The sequence below is a fragment of the Narcine bancroftii genome, chromosome 4 (genome assembly GCF_036971445.1).
Source record: "Narcine bancroftii isolate sNarBan1 chromosome 4, sNarBan1.hap1, whole genome shotgun sequence".
NCBI classification, from domain to species: Eukaryota; Metazoa; Chordata; class Chondrichthyes; order Torpediniformes; family Narcinidae; genus Narcine; species Narcine bancroftii.
In genome coordinates this window covers 286,465,048-286,483,119 of record NC_091472.1, presented here as the reverse complement: position 1 = coordinate 286,483,119, position 18,072 = coordinate 286,465,048, and the positions used below count along the sequence as shown (strand labels likewise).

At 39.7% G+C, this 18,072-nt stretch overlaps 1 protein-coding gene across 1 annotated transcript in view; it reads right to left on the bottom strand.

Annotated features, from left to right (window-relative positions):
• The window catches only part of slc12a8 (solute carrier family 12 member 8), a 130,707-nt gene that overhangs the window by 102,401 nt on the left and 10,234 nt on the right, over positions 1 to 18,072 (bottom strand). The window contains exons 2-3 of the mRNA XM_069930521.1: positions 12,451 to 12,667; positions 10,914 to 11,060 (exon numbers count right to left, since the gene is read on the bottom strand). Coding sequence (XP_069786622.1) covers positions 10,914 to 11,060; positions 12,451 to 12,576 — 273 coding nt within the window. The 5' untranslated portion in view covers positions 12,577 to 12,667. The remainder of the gene's footprint in view (positions 1 to 10,913; positions 11,061 to 12,450; positions 12,668 to 18,072) is intronic.

The window sequence follows — 18,072 nt, the reverse complement described above, 5'->3', positions numbered from 1 at the left end:
ATTTGAATCCTACGCCGACAGTCGTGGCCTATTTCTAGATACCGGTACGGTTGAACAAAAAGCGCAGAGAAGGGCGTTACTTCTTTTCACTGCTGGTCCCGCAGTTCGGGAAACATTTAAGACACTTTTGAATACTGGAAGAAAGGATGAGTACCGGAAAGCAGTAGATGCATTAAATGCACACTATGTAGTGACACCGAATGCTACATTTCAACGCCATTTGTAATGGCGGAGAACGAGACAAGAAGATGGCCAGACAATTGCTCAGTACGTGACGAGACTACGCCAGCTAGCTGTTGGATGCAATTACATGCAAGCTGATTTGGACAACCAATTATTGGATCAAGTCATACAGCACTCAGAAGACGTCTACTAGAAAGAGGGAGTGAGTTGGAACTCACCGATGCTTTAACCATTGCTGCTGCATTAGAGGCTGTTGAAGGGCAATTTCATACTATGACCCTGAAAGACAACTCAAGCCAGCAAATTAAGAGGCTCTCACATCGCCATAATCAGCCAAGATATACGTCGACACAGGACGTGGAGTGTTATAGATGTGGAAACCGAGGTCACTTTGGAAAAGACCCATATTGCCCGGCCAAAGGCAAAGTTTGCAGAAAGGGTGGAGGTAAGGACCACTTTCCAAAGAAGTGCAAAAGCAAGTCCAATGCAGACCAGAAGAGGAAGAGTACAACTTCCAAAGGCAAAGCCTGGGAGAAAGGAAAGTATCCTGGAAAGAAAGATACCATTCGCCAGATAGACGGTGACGATGATGATACCCAGGAGGAACAGAGGTGTTACCAATTTACGTTGAATGATATACATCATGAGAAGGTCCCAGTGATCATTGGTGGAGTGACAGTGCAGGTCATTGTAGACTCAGGCAGTGACAGTAATGTGATTGATCGACATTTATGGGAGAAATTGAAAAGGAAAAAGATCATCTGTACCTCAAAGAAGTGTTCCAAGAAACTGTATCCATACACAGCAACCAAGCCATTGCAGACCATTGGATGTTTTACTGCAACTGTTGAAGCTGGAGATAAGTACACCGAAGCAGAGTTTATGGTCATAGAAGAGAGGGGAGAACCATTGCTGAGTAGAAGCACAGCGCAAGACCTGGCAATACTTCATATTGGAGCTTGTGTCAATTCAATTCAGTCATACGAGGATATGAAGCAAGAATTCTCCGCAGTCTTCCAAGGAGTAGGAAAGCTGAAAGGTCGACAATTGAAGCTAGCGGTAGAGGAAACGGTCAAACCCAAGGCACAACCAATGCGCCGAACTCCGTTTGGACTTCGTGGTAAAGTCGAAGCCAAAATTAAAGAATTGATCGAACAAGACATTATTGAACCGGTGGAACATTCGACACAATGGGTCAGTCCCGTAGTGATTGTGCCCAAACCAAAGGGTGACATAAGACTATGTGTTGACATGAGAATGGCCAATGAAGCTATAATTAGAGAACGACACCCTATACCAACAGTGGAGGAAATACTTCAAGAACTAACTACCAGCAAGGTATTCTCAAAAATTGATCTGAAATGGGGCTATCATCAATTAGAGCTGGATCCAGGTTCCCAAGATGTAACAACATTTGTGACTCACTGTGGATTGTATCGTTACAAGAGACCATCATTTGGAATTAATGCAGCTTCGGAGATCTACCAGTATGAAATCCATCGAATGATTCAAGGCATTCCTGGAGTTGCCAACATTTCTGACGACATCATAGTCCATGCACCAACGAAGGAAGAGCATGACAAACAGTTGAGGCGTGTACTATCTAGACTACAGGAGGCAGGCCTTACCGTGAATGGAAACAAGTGCCAGTTCGGTGTGTCAGAAATGGACTTCATGGGACACAGACTTACACGGGAAGGACTAAACCCTGCAGAGGCCAAGGTGAAAGCTATTGCAGAGGCACGTGCACCTCAGAATGCAACAGAGGTGAGGAGTTTCCTGGGATTGGTTAATTTTTGTGCAAAGTTCATTCCTAATTTTGCTACAGTGGCAGAACCACTAAGGAAACTAACCAGGAAAGGTGTACCATTTCATTTTGGATCTGAGCAGAAGAAAGCGTTCACAGCGCTGAAGCAAAGCCTGACAGATGCAAAAATTCTTGGATATTATGATCCGGCGGCATCAACCAAAGTCATAGCAGATGCCAGCCCGGTTGGTTTAGGAGCAGTATTGGTCCAGATGCATGATGGAGGACCAAGAATCATTGCCTATGCCAGCAGATCATTATCAGATGTGGAAAGAAGATACTCTCAGACAGAGAAAGAAGCACTCGGACTTGTATGGGCCTGTGAGAGGTTCCATGCATATTTATACGGCATTGAATTTGAACTCATCACAGATCATAAGCCATTAGAGGTGATCTATGCACCTAGATCCAAACCATGTGCCAGAATAGAGAGATGGGTACTCAGACTACAACCCTACAAATATAAAGTGATCCACATTGCAGGGAAAACAAACATTGCAGATCCGCTGTCCAGATTGGTGAAGGATGGTGGTCCAGAATCCAAGTCAGAATTGGGAACAGAAACAGAAAGCTTTGTACGCTTCGTAGCTATTCAGTCGACACCGAAAGCTGTGACTACGAAGGAAGTCGAGAGAAAATCCGAACGTGATCCAGAACTCATGGAAGTAAGAGAATGCATACAGAGTGGACAATGGGACAAGTGTACTCACAAGGCTTACATTCCCATTAGAGATGAACTTTGTTGCATCGGACAGTCTGTATTAAGAGGTTCCAGATTGGTGATACCGCAAAGATTGAGACCGAAGATCGTATCCTTAGCGCATGAAGGACACCTAGGTATTGTTGGTACCAAGCAAAACCTCAGGACCAAGGTATGGTGGCCAGGTTGTGATAAGGACGCAGAGAAATTTGTTAAAACTTGTCACGGATGTCAAATCACAAGTAGGAGTAATCCGCCAGAACCGATCCGGAGTATGCAACTCCCGACAGGACCATGGATCGACATAGCTGTTGATTTTATTGGACCTTTACCGACGGGTGAATCAATTATGGTAGTGATAGATTACTACAGCAGATACTATAGTACGTGTTGTTGAAGTCCACAACCACTGAAAAAACAATACAAGCGTTAGCAGAGATATTCGCAAGATATGGATTACCTGTTACATTATACTCTGACAATGGTCCACAATTCATTTCAGAGACATTTGCGGAATACATGAGGACCACAGGTATCCACCATCATAAAGTAACTCCGAAATGGCCGCAAGCCAACGGAGAAGTAGAGAGACAAAATCAGTCCATTGAAAAACAATTGAGGATTGCACACGCTGAAGGACAAAATTGGTGAGAAGCATTGCTATCTTATGTGGCTGTCTATCGAGCAACGCCTCATGCAACCACTGGAAAAAGTCCTGCAGAAGCATTTTTTGGGAGAAAAATCCGCACAAAAATGCCAGAAATAAAGGAAATCTGAGACGACCAGGAGATGAGGGACCACGATGCTGAAAAGAAAGGTGCAGCAAAGCTGTACACAGATTCGAAATGTGGAGCCAAGTACTCAGACATCATGCCAGGAGATAATGTTCTAGTGAGGCATGAAACTGGTGGTAAGCTAGATACACCTTATTACCATCAACCCTATACTGTCGTATCCAGAAGTGGCAGTATGGTGATAGTCAAGTCTCCGACTGGAGTCCTGTATAAGAGAAATGTATCAGGTGTAAAAAGGTACCAGTCCAGAGATACATCGAGCGAAGAGGTTGAAAGGCCAATACGAGATGCTGAAACTGAGAGACCTGATGATGTTCCAGAGGCAGTTACCAGCACTCCTGATGAAGTGACTAGAGCGCCAGAAACACCCGAAGCCGTGGCGAGCAATATTTCCGACGCTGAGAGTGAACAACCGAGAAGCGACGACAATATTGCAGGCAGGCCGAAACGAAACCGGAAAGTGCCCAAACGATACGAAGACTTTGTGCCATAGTTTTAATAAGAACTTTGGGACAGTATTTAATCTTATATCATAAAGTGCATGTATGAGTGCTGTAGGAAGTAAATTTTATGTAGTTGAGTTATAGCATTACCATTAGTTACGATGTTTGTAGGTTTCCGAGGGATATTGGTAAGTGAAGGTAAAGTTTATTTCTGATTAAAGGAGGGATGTCATGATAATGAATATGCATGAGATGTACCGTAAGTCACGTGGTATGAGAGAGAGATAAGAGCACAAGCAGGAGAACAAAGGAAACTGGAAAATAAAGACAACGGAGAAGTTTACCTGATAAAACTTGTGTTCGATGTTTTATTAACTTCACATTTCGGGCCACAAATGTGACAGGTACCTGTCAATGTTTTTTCACACTTGAGCTTCTTCTCACCAATGCAACCTCCCTTTCAAATTATTTCACTCAAAAAAAATATCGTGGCTGACCACTGTTCCTCCAAAATAACACCTGTGGAGAATAGGAAGTGGAGACACAGTGTACCCCATGGAGTCCAACGGCCTCATCCAATTGCCATTGGCTCCGTACAGGCTTTAAATGGCCTGTTAAAGGAGATGACAATGGTTTATTTTAAAATTCTGTGACCACGAGGTCTGGACTTAAGATGGTAGCATCCACGTTCTGCAGCAGCCACGAGGGTTGCAGAGGCCTGGCGCAGGGCACCAGGAAATGGGAGACCACCTTCCTCGTTTGAGAGGGAGAAGCAGAGGAGATGATCCATGAGATGGTGACCAAGGCAGAAGAACAGCGAGGGGCTCGGAGGCTGAAGAACACACAGGCGGCGAGCTGTGGGTGACACCAGATGAGGAACCCATGCAGGCTGTGGGCTGCAGTCAAGGGATTCACGCCAGGCTGTGAACTCCTGGAAACTAGCTTGAGACTAGCTGAAGAGGTACCAGGAATCGGAACCGAGATGCAAGATGGTTCAGAGGGTGCTGAGGACTTCCTGATCACTTCAGAGGTTTGGATCTGGAGCTCAGGTTGCAGATGGTTTAGACTGAAGGCTGGGTGGCTGCAGGAGCACTTCAGATGAAGCCATGGACACTCAGTGACTCTGAAGGGACTCTCTTTTGTTTCTCTGATTGTAAGGAGCATTTGAGAAATTTCTGCTGATGGCCTTCAGGTAGACCACAGTAAATTTTGTGCAATACCATATATTTTGATGTACAAGTCAAGTTGTAAAACCCAAAAAACTGGGGTCGAGTTATACACCGGATATACTTTTGAGTCCTTAAATTCAACTCAAAATCCAATCTGCACTGATCCGGCATGCAAGTCAACGCTTGAAAAACCAAAAAGAAAGCCCGACTGCAACAGATTTTCATTGATATTTTTTAATGAAGCCAACAACACAATTAGTACCCTTTAAAATCGCAGTAATTGTCTGAAAATAACAATATATTTAGAACCTTCAAAATCACCCTCACTATCATTGACGAAGCAAATATGACAGCAAGCACATCCATATTCTCACTGTTTAAACAGTCATCCTATGGGTCCCTGTATCTGTTGAGGGGGTTTCAGCTTCGTCGTCAGCGTCCCACAATAAATCATCTTCCGTGCCATCAATTGCACAAGGTACAGCCTTTTTAAATGATTTTAATCAGTCTCTACTTTAATTTTGTCCCATGCCTTGAGCACGAAATTACATAGCATATCAAATGATGCAACACGCATTGCCCTGCCTTTGTAAACAACTTTTCTGCACTTGACATCCATTCCTTGCGCACATGGTCTTTGAATGGCTTGTTCAAGAGAACATCGAAAGGTTGCAATATAGACATCAAACCACCTGGGATAACCGCCAGTGCCAATCTACTTTTAGTGTTCTCAATTAAGTAGCTACAAAACATATCCCAGACCAGCAAACTCTGTTCTTTGCATAAACCACCTGTTCCACATGTGAAAAATGGCTGAAGATGATTAAACTAGCACCGCTCTGTGAAGGTGATGGAATGCGAAATATGTAGATTAGAGCATGAAAATAGACAGCATTAACTAGTGGGCCCCTTTCTTATCAGAAACCTTAAGGATGAAGGAATCTGGTTTGGACTGGCACAGTGACCTAGGGTACCCCATAGTCACCATTGTGCTTGCTTAATAAAGACATGAATGTTAACTTAGACGCCCCTAAGGATGGGACTGCCTAATTAACATAACATGCGATGTATGATGAGGGAGGAACAGTGTGGTATCTGCAGGGATGGAAGGGAAAAGGGGAAGGTTGTAATGTTTTGAAATTCCGATTGGAAGATACTAAATGAAGGTGTGGTGATGTTGAGCGCGGGACTGTACCAAAGAGTGATGATTCTGGACCTCTGGTGTGCCTTGGGACTAAGAGACACCCAGCTCTACAGACCCGAAATAAAGCTGAAACTGTTCTCCAAGACTTTGTCTCCAGAGTAGTGATTGTGAACAATTTATATTCCACACACACATTGTCTATCCATAGTTTTACACCATTTTCATCCATCCATTCTTTTTCATGAAAATGCACAAAAATACCTGCAGGGAATTTCATTTTCAGTTTAATTTTGCATTTGAGGATTACCATGGTTCTTAACTTTGTCCCATTGTGCACGATAACACCACAATAAACCTGGTCTTTTCGTGGCCTGTACTTCTGGTTTGCACAGTTTTAACACCTTTCCATTCCACTGTTCCATTGCCTATCATGTGAACATTCATGGGGGTTTCGTCTATGTTTCCGATATTTGCCAATACAAACTGGTGTTTCTGCTATTCCTGTATAATAAATTAGTTATACTGGGGTGTGTTTTGTGGTAAAATGCCGTACGTTTCTGTACCCCAATAGGAAATCTGCATTTTTTGTGTCCAGAAGGCATTGAGAACTTTCATGATTTTCATTGCTTTTTTGATTATTTGTACAAAACGTTCTGACTTCCTATTAGTACTTGGGTGATAGGGTGTGGAGAAATTTGTCTGATATTGTTGTCGTGCATAAATTTAAAAAAATGTTCTGATGTAAATTGAGGCCCATTGTCCGTAACTAACTCATGAGGCAATCCGTAAGTGGCAAAGATAGACAGTCAATCGTGGGATCTGCTTTGGTGCTTTTCAGCTGTGAAACTACTGGCCATTTGGAGTGTGCATCCACAGCTATTAGGAAAGTTTCACCCAAATGGTCCAGTGAAGTCTACATGAATCTGATGCTAGGGTTTGGATGGCCATTTCCGTGGGTTACTTTCAGCTTGTGGCATTTTTGGCTGCATTGACTGACATACTTTGCATTCTCTTACTGTTGCTTCAATGTCTCTGTCTATGGAGGGCCACCAGACATGCATCTGGGCCAGTGCCTTCATTCGTATCATTCCCAGATGGTGGTGGTTCAGTTCTAATAACATGGTAGTTTGCCATTTGGCTGGAATAATTGTACAGGTACCCCATAGTAAACCTCCTTCTTCGCCTGATAGTTTATGGCGGCATGTGTGGTAATGTTTTAGATCTTCTGGAATGACTTCAGATTCAGGCCACCCATTAAGGGTGAAATATAGGATCTTGTTTAATGTTGCCTCTTTTCAGGTTTCCTTTTCAATCATCTGGGCTATAATGGGCAGTTGTTGAAGTTGTTCTTGGTTGACAGCTGCTGCCTCTGCTCTCCATTTAGTAATTTCTTCTCGTTCTGTCTCGGGTAGCACCATGTGTGATAAGGCATCTGCATGGCTGTTGAGTGTTCCTGGTTTATGTTTTATACCATAGTTATATGCCACGTAGCATGGCCCATCTTTGAATTCTAGCTGCAGCTAATACTGGTATACCTTGGTGGCTCCAGGATTAAATTAAGAAGCTTGTTGTCTGTGATCAGGGTGAATTTTCTTTCATAAAGATATTGGTGGAATTTTTTATTTTTTTTTAAACACCAAAAATTATTGCCAATCTTTCTTCTTCTAGTTGGGCGTAATTGCATTTGCATGTGGTTAATGTTTGCAAAGCATACACTACTGGTTGCTCACCTTTTTCTGTGATTTGGGATAGTACTGCTTCTAATCCCACTGGTGAAGCATCCACGGCCAGTGTAACTTCTTTACTAGGGTCTTAGTCGATCAACACCTTATTTGTTGACATTAGTATTTCCTTTAGTTGATCGACTGTATTCTTAGATTCTGTATTCCAATACCATGTTTGATCTTTCTTGAGTAATTGGTTAAGTGGGTTGAATAGGGTAGACATATAAGGGATATTTTTCGGTTGTGATTAACAAGTCCCAAGAAGGACAGTAATTCCGATTTGTTGGTTGAGTATGGGACCTTGCGAATGGCTTCTTTTCCTGTTGGATTCATTCGCACCCCCTCGTTGTCAATTGTAAACCCAAGGTACGTTACTGAGAGCGTGTATAGATGAATAGTCCTCAGTGGGTATTGATTGTCACATATTCCCTTGATTTTTATTGTACAATCCTATCTATCGATACACTTGTGACAAATCTAGTTTTGTGAATTTTTGCCCTCCGTTTAGTGCTTGGAACAATTCTTCTGCCTTGGGCATTGGGTGTTTGGGTATTTTGAGTGATGGATTGATGGTGACTTCGTAATGGCCGCAAATGCAAATGTCATCCTTTGCTTTTTGTACGGTACGATGGGCGCTGCCCAAACGCTGTATTGTTTAATTCAGCCTCAATCTTCCCTTTCATAGCAAATGGGACTGTTCTGGCTTTGAAGAATTTTGGTTCTGCATTATCTTTTAATTGCAGTTTGGCTTGAACACCTTTGATTTTCCCCAATCCTTGTTGGAAAATCACTGCGTAGTTGTTGAGGATTTGGTCAAGTTCTAGCTGAGAAGTATCTGTGTGGTTTACATTTAGTATTGAACCGATTTCCAGCCAGTCTAGGGGAATGGGTTGTAGCCAGATTCTTCTGAAAAGTGTTGGTCCCTGTGTATCTACAATGTAGAGCAAGTGTCTTTGGTTGCTATTGTTTTTATTGTACTTAGACCGTACATTTTCCAAACACTTTAATTCTATCTCCTGTAACAGATCTTAGAGTTATTTCAGTTGTTTTAACCAGGAGGCATAGTAGCAAGCGTTCCTTTATAGGTAACGGCATTAGGGACACCTCTGCCCCTGTGTCTAACTCCATCTTCGGGGGTGTCTGTTTATTTTTAGTTATATTAAGATTGCTGTGTTTCCTCAATTTATTCCTCGGACTGAAATCTCAGGAGCCTGAGTGCTCCGCCACTCAAGGTCAGTCGTTGGCCTCTTATCATCATCATTGCTAGGTTGCCCCCCACACTCTCTCTCTCTCTCTGTCTCTGTCTCTCTCTCTCCGTGCAATTGTTTTGATTTTAGTTCCTTTTTATTTGCAGTCCACCGGCACTTTAGAAGCAGACATTTACAATCTATTGAAGAAAGAGTTTTCTGGTCGGTGCTTGTATTTCCCACAGCAGAAGCATTGTTGCCGGGAAGACCTCTCGGCTAGTAGGTCTGGTTGACCCAGACAACATCCAAGTTTTTATCTGCCATTTCAGAGCTGCAGGCAGTTCAACGAGGATTTAATGGGTATATAATTTCCAAGGAATAAATGGAGGAAACACAGCAATCTTTATATAGCTAAAAATAAACAGACACCCCGAAAATGAAGTTAGACACAGGGGCAGAGGTGTCCCTAATTCCGTTACCTATAAAGGAAAACTTGCTACTATGCCTCCCGGTTAAAACAACTGAAATAACTAAGATCTGATACAGGAGATAGAATCAAAGTGTTTGGAAAATGTACAGTCCAAGTACAATACAAATAATAGCAACCAAAAACACTTCCTCTGTAACATAACGTCTTGATCCATTCCCAATAATTTTTGCGTTGCTTGACGATTTGCCGGCTCAATCACTATTGTGTCTCGTAGTGCCTGATATAGAAACTGCTCGAAATGTCAGTGTCACAACTGGTGGTTTGGGGCTTAAATGATTTCTTAGAGCTGTGCATAATGAGTTGAATGTCTTCGGCCCTGGATCCTCTGGGAACAGCAAGGTCTTAAGGAGGTCGAATGTTTTGCTACCCATTATACTGAGGAAGGCGGCATGTTTGTGGTTTACTGGATTTTCCACAATATTGTGGGCCACGCAGTAGTGGTTAAACCATTCTACGTAGTTCCCCCAACTTTATTCCACTTCGCTTGAATTCCCCAAACTTTTCCTCCACTATTTTGGCGGGAATTTGTTGGGGTCGTTAGGTAGTTGTTTTTTACCTTTCTTCTGTTGTTTTCCTTCTCACGGTTGGTGCATGAAGTATGTGTTGGGTTCGTTTTGTTCCTCGTCACCACTGTTGTGTATACACTTACACAATTAAGACTCGGAGTCGTGATGCCTTCTCATCCTTTACTTCTATTAGACCAACATTGCTACTGACACACAGGGTTATATATGGGTGACATCATGACGTGGTTGTCATGATGACCAGCAGAGGGCGGGCTTATACCCAACAAAAATAAATGTGGAAAGAAAATATCAAAACTTTCAAAACAGAACCATTCATCCATTTCATCCTTCTGTTCCCAGAGTGCCTGTGTGTTTTTGCTTCTAAAGTGTACCTTTGAGTAGTGCATGTTTATGAAAATGTTCTATCAAATTCAGCATCAGTTCTCTTCATGCTACAAGTCAGGTCACAAAATTCAAACAGGCAGTTCACATCCAACCATTTTCTTCCAAAATGCCAAATTTTGACTTGCTTTGGAAAAGAAATCAGTAGTTTTTAAACGGTACTTATTTGTGCTGCTCTCAATCTTATTGATGCTTGTACAAAATTCTTTAGTGTGCATTTTCAAAACTGATTGATTCCACATGAGAAAGCTAATGTCACATCGATTGTGCAATGCTTTCTTAGAAGAGCCAAATGCCCCAATTCAAAGCTCCACATCTTAAAGTCCACACAGTTATAAAAGTTGTACAAAATAATAATACTTACCACAAGCCACCCAGTCCGAAGGAAAAGAACCACTCCAAAAATATTTATGATACAAGTTGTGAATACGCCATCCCATGTTCCAAATAGCACTGGTTCCCAGACAAATATCTTAACTTTCCACCAAGGCTTTACGTGGGGCTGTGATACCTGATTGATAAATCAGCACCATTCTTCGATTAGTATCAAGAAACCATTTAATTTCTTTTCTGCAGCTGTTCTTAAACCAAATAACTAAGATATAAAGAAGATTCAAATTTTCTATTCTGATTGCAAGGTCACATAAAATCCAACTTTTTCAAGTGTGCTCAAATACAGCTCATATCTTGAATCAAAAACTGAAATATCATGTTATCTAAACATCTATAGACTCACATTCATGAAATATGTGAGAATGTTTAATGGAAACTTTTAATGAATGGAAATGTTGAAATAACATAATTGTGCATAAACAAGATGGCCCACATATGTTAGTACTGGTATATCCTTTGTAACTCAGCTAACAATGTATGAGATAACATTCATTATGAGAAGTTGCTGACTTGGTTAAACTAAGTTCATCAAATATCTGTGGACAGTGTTCATGCTATGGCCCCATCTCGTTTCCTTTGATTAAAGGACTACAGGTAAATTTTTTAATTAATAATATATACTGTTTCACTTTTCACATTTTACATTTAAAAGAAAGTTTATTTCTGCAAAAACTGTGCAGACATTGTGATATCTAACATATTTTATAGAAACTTCAATACATTATCTATGTGCTACAAGTTCTAAATTTTAATTTTTCATTTAAGTTTCAGGAAAAATCCACAAAATGGACAAGGCAACTGCATGCTCAAACTTTTGTTGGCTATCAGATTTAACCATGTCTTGCCTTATTCAGCTATGGATGAGACATCAGAAACTGTTAAAGTTAAGGAGTTCTGATATAGAAAATGTTGGAAGACTCAAAACCCTGCATTTTCAGATATATTTTCAAGCTCCTCACAGAAATCCACATCTCCATCTCACAGCTGGTTTGAAGAAATATCAGCGCTTCAGCCCTTTCACTGAAGATATCAAAATCTACTAATAATAGCCAAAAAATTACCTTTTAATACGATAAATTCCAGATGTGGCAATAATAGAGTGGCCATCCTTATACTCAAAGATTGGTACAAAATTGTTTGATTTGCCCCTAGTTTCTTTGGAAAACCCATCGCTCGCTCAATATTACTAAAGCAGATCAATAGCACAATGCTAATCACAAACTAGCAGTTACATTTCCTCAAATCCAACAGTAAATAGAGTTCAAAGCAACTTGGCCAACTTTAACCTTGAATGTTCTGAAAGGTACAGCATGAATGCAAACCATTTTCTATTACATTATCCTCTGGATTTAAACCATATACCATACAACAATTACATATCAGCCTTTCTAGTCTGCACCGATTTCAGTGAAACTCCACTAGATCCACCTACCTGCTTCCTGCCCAATATAACCATAGTGAAAATTTCCTCAAAGAGATTACAAGAGATATTAAATGGAGAAATTCACCTGCGCAGCTTCATGGAAAAGTTCTTGCACATGTCCACTACTTTGAGATTCATGGCCACCGCTAATTATCAATGTTGCTTTATCAGCTGTCCCCAAATTACACTTGATATTTGAGTATTCTTCCATTCTGCCGAGGTAGTGAGATGTAACGAGATTTTTAAAAATCAATGCCTCAATTTAATTCTTTGATATTCATGAAAAGACGTCATTCGCTACCCTAAAATAAAACACAAACTCTTTAGTTATTTAATTCAGTATTAAATATCAATTAGAATTCAAATCCAGAAATTTCTAATAGATTACAATATGAATAAAGTGACACTCTTTGCGACATGTTAATCAGGCACCTGCCTACATTTTGTACAATTTGCTCATACTTTGATGAAGGGCATTACATACTGTTTGACCTGCTGAATTTCTCCAGCATTTTGTTTTTACTTCAATCACAGTGTCTGCAGACTTCAGTGTGTTATGCTTTCTGACAAATACAAGTGTGATCACATGTCTCAGGAAACTTTCAGTGTGATTTATTTAGAGTACAATTTACAATACAATTTACAAAATAGAAATTATTATCATATATATAAAAAGAAACTCTCAGAAAGATCAATAACCAATTTATCAGTTTTTATGTATTTGTGAGAAATTAGCTTTAATCAGTTTAAGAAAATCAGTACAATACTCAATTGGGATCAATACAGAAATAATAACGTTAGCAAGTGAACCAAGCTTGAATGAAGTATATTAAATTTTTGGTTTGCTCTTCTAATAAGTTTAAAATGGTCATTCCATTTATACAATCTCTTTTGATTAACAGATAAAAGTTTAATTCTTCAATAAAACAACCTTAAATACAGATCATTAAGAAACATTCCATGCACAGTCTAAACACATGATTCAAATATCATGTAATTAATAAAAGCTGGATTTTAAAAAAAAGAATCATAATTATCCAACTTGCCCATGCTTGATTTTATACTGCATGGGATGCAAACTTAATTACATACAGTATATTAGTTAGAACTTGTTTTTAATTAATTAGAAACATTTTTAGTTCTTTTACCTATTTTTTTCATTTAAAATAACTTCAATAATCTAAATATATTCTGATTTTCTTCCTTCATTTCATTTCCCCACAACTGTTCGAAGAAAAATTTCTTAGAGCTACAACGGCATGAGAGTCGGACTTTGCTGTCTGTCAACGATTTCAGATTTAGAACTTCCTCAGCATTATGCCAGTGTCCAAACTATTTCAAGACAGAAAGATAAGCTCTCTGCATTTGGACCAGGTAAGAACAGACCATCTTATTCTAATAGTGAAAAACTGTCACACTTAAAGCAATTTTTTAAAAAAGGTACATTTCCAATGACATTCAAAGAAAATAATCTCGAAATGGAAAAATTGGCGGAATTGATCATTTAAACAAGGCTCATAAAGAAACCTCTGTTCTACCTCACTTTTGGATTAAATAAAATAAATAAAACATAATATAAATTACATCAAAATGCTTCTTTACAAATATTCCATGTCAGAATTACTCAAATGATAGCATGAAAGCTGCAAACCCTGACTGGCCCGTCCAAATCCAGTGTATGATTTACCATTCTCCACTCAGCTCATTATAAACCAATGTTTTGATCAAGTTTTCCAAATTCAAACATACAAGCCCACTACATATATACATATATTACAATACATTAATAGAAATAGAGATGCAAATTTAAATTCTCTCTGCAAATCAGCTTGAGGGACAAAAACTTAAAAATATAATTAACTGTGCAAGGTGAAAGTTTAGATCAGCAGTAACAACTTTCAATAGCCAAATTGAGAATTTTCAACCAATTCCAAAGGGACTGTTTCTCTCTATATTCATGCTGCAATTTTTACCATGCATTTTAGTTTCTTTTTAAATTGGAATGCTTTCTGAATTAAATGTAGAATTCCAATGAATCGTTAAACCAGATGGCATTAATATCGACTTTTTCTGTTTCTGCTCACCAGCTCTCCTCTTCCACCTCCTGTTATTCGTCTACCTCCTACTTAGCTCACCACAATTTGCTATCTTTCCATATTTAGCGAAAAACATATTTTTGATTTTAAATTGCTCTATGCTCAAATGGAAGATTTTTGACATGTCAGACATTATAGTTATTCAATTAAATATTAACTATTGTCACGGAACTGAACCTGCGTAACCTGTTTTCACCCACCCTTCCCTCCTCCCTGAATTGATCATTATTCCCTATAAAGTTTAATTGACTTTGTGATAGAAGATTTTATTCCATTTGTTCACAATGGACCAATGTTGATTCTATCACCTAAATATTGTCAGTTGCAGATTCAAGTCAGGGCTGATGCAAATTATGTATGGCTGCAACACAAAATATTCCAAACCCCAACTGCTCAATGCACAAAAATGAAGGAGGAGAGATATATCAATGAGAGGGCGTGGTGCAAGAAAGTTTCATAACAGCAGGTCAAATAAATACTGTATCTTGTCAATTGTTACCCACCAACCTCTGTCATCTAATGAATCCCATCTTCTTAACACATGGCTCCCCAGGTCATGAATGGCCTGACTGACAGAGATCCCATTTTATGCAAATTCTCCCATATATTTTATAGCTTTTTTCAAACTAATAATTGTAAAATCGTTAAGAGGGGCTTGAGGCAGAGATTGATAGTTTCTGGATTAGCCAGGGCCCTTTATGGGGAGAAGGGCAGGCAGTGGGTCTGAGTGGGAAAATGGATCAACTTATGATTAAATGATGGGGTAAACTCGATGGGCTGAATAGCTTATTTATGCACCTATGACTTTTGTTCTTATAGATGAGAGCTCTAAAATGAACATCCATGAAATATTGTAACCCTGAGCAGCAGCAGGGGCAGTCACAACAATCTGGTCCAAAGTTCAGCCAAATTCGTCACTCCTAAAATCAAACAAGGGAGCACCCACAACAGTTAGCTCTACTGTTCTATTCAGTGCCAACCTACTGAAGGCGCGCCAGAGCCAAACCACATAGTATAAACGAAACAGACACGAAACCAATGGATCCGATTTTAGCTCTGAGGTGCTGCTTTATCCATATATTACTGGGCAATTATATTTAAAAAAAAACAATTGATGGGAGGAGAGTGGCCTAACAATCTTGATTTTGAATTAATTCAATCTCCGAATTTCCAAGGTGCTCCAGAATAGGAGACTCCAAAGATTCACCCCCTCCTCCTCTTTATTTAATTACATTTGACCAATAACTTATTTTGAGCTTGGACCTTGTTCAAGATTGCTCATTCAGAGAAACTTTCTCCCTCTTTCAACCTTTCTAGGCTGATTTTGTACATTTCAATTATTTCTATTCACAATCCTCTCAATTCAAGAAAATAAAGGCCGAGCCAATTCACTCTTCTGTGACAGATCTGCTATCCTCGTAGATCAAAAAACATATCACCCTGTCCATGCAGGTACAAATATCTAATAAAAGAATATGTATTACTGGTTTTGACTTTAAGCAAATATGTTTGCACATAAGGTTTAGTGTGGGTTTGGGCAGCTCTATTGTATCAAAGGCATTGCAATGATGATGAGTTTGTTGTCATATACAGGTACTCCCCAACTAATGATCTTTGCGACGTAAATCCATCCGCACGAATGACAGAAAATTTGTTAAGAATATAAAGAAAAAATATAAATTTTACATGGTTTATATTGCATTTGACAAACTGTAAGAGCCAAAATGTGTATACTTACCTTGATAGTCAGCGTCCCAGGGTCCGTAGGCTGGGCACAGCCATCTTTATTCCTGTGTGCATGCACGAGTCTTCGGTTGGCGCAAGCGCAGTTCGCGTATTGGAACTTGGTTGGCGTGTGCGTGAGAGTTAAGGGTGTGAATTCAATATCATTAGGGCAATACAAATGTACGCAATTCTGACATACGTCCATTCCATATGTCCTTTGGCTGAATTACGGTCATAAGTCGGGGAGTATCTGTATAGACATACCTTGCTGCAGCCACATAGGTGCACAAGATGCACAAGCTACTTTAGATCCAAAAATATTTTTGTTAGGTTATTTTACTCCGTTAGTGGACTTGGGGTTGGATAAGTTTCAGACAGCGTTTATTCATCTAACATTGGCAGTTGCTCGTAAATGTATTGCTATGTCTTGAAAAGATGAAGCGGAGTTAAATGTAGTTCGATGGCATAATGAGTTGAAGTCGTGTATCTATATGGAGAAAATAACATAATTTACATAATAATTATGATTTTTTTTGTAAATTACTGAAAGATTTTATTTATTTTTAATGCTTCCCTTTAGGGATCTGTTGTGGGGGGGGGGGAGGGGATGGGTTTGTTTTGTTGTTTTATTATTAGACTACTTATTCTGTAAATGGCTGTTTATTTTTATTGAAAAAATACTAAATAAAGTTAAAAAAGATGGACAAGCTACACTACGCCAAAACAGAAAAAATAGATAAATATAAAAGGATAGATAAATAACACCAGTTCCATAGCCAAGAAAACCCAGCAGCGCCTCTACTTCCTGCAAAGGCTGAGGAAAGTTAATCTCCACCCTCCATCCTCACTAGATTCTACAGAGGAAGTATTGAGAGCATCCTGTGCAATCTGCATCACCATCTGGCTGTACCACCTCAGACCCAAGACCCGGAAGAGGATAGTAAAGACAGCGGAAAAGATCATTGGGGTCTCTTTTCCTACCATGAATGGCATCTACAACAACACTTGATGCATAAGGAAAGCAATAAACATTGTGAAGGACTTCACACACCCCTTATGTAAATTTTTCTCCCTTCTGCCATCTGGTAGGAAGTACCGTAGCACTCAGGCCCTCACACCCAGTTTGGGCAACAATTTTTTTCCCCTCAAGCCATCAGGCTCCTGAATTCCCAGAATATATATAGATAGGGTACTGTGGATTTTTACTGTATAGGTCTTAATATTTTAACTTATATTTATGTAAATCTGCTCCATGGACCTGGAGAAACACTACCTTGTCTTTACCATGCAAAACATGGTAATGAACAACAAATAAAGGTGATTTGACTTGACTAAATATTCACATAGTGAAAGATGAAAGTCATGTTTAATCATACAGACAAATCCTTTGCTAGTCCCAGAGTATGTTATGGTTAAATTTGTACATTGAGCTTCAACAACCTGATAACTGATGTACAAAAACTCTTCTTGAATCTTGAGATTCTTGAAATTAGCAGCAAGAAGAGGTTGTGGCCAGGGTGATGGGGATCCTTTATTATGTTGAATGCCTTCTTGGGATAGCAAAACACAAACCGCTGGAGGAACTTAGCAGGCCAATCAGCGTAAGTGGAAGAAAATTGGTCATTTCGGACTGGAACATTTCATCAAGAAGTGTCTCACATAGATATCTCCACTGGACAGAAGGTCCATCCATGACAATTCCTGGGGGAATTGGCTAGGTTTGGCACTTAGGGCAGCTCTCTGCATTCCTGGGAACTCAAGTTTCCAAACCAGACTGTCAAGCAACCAATCAGTATAATTTACAATGTGCACCTGTAATTTGATAGAATATTCTACAAGCTAAATCTCCTCAGACTTATAACCATATAACCATTTGTGTCTTTTCC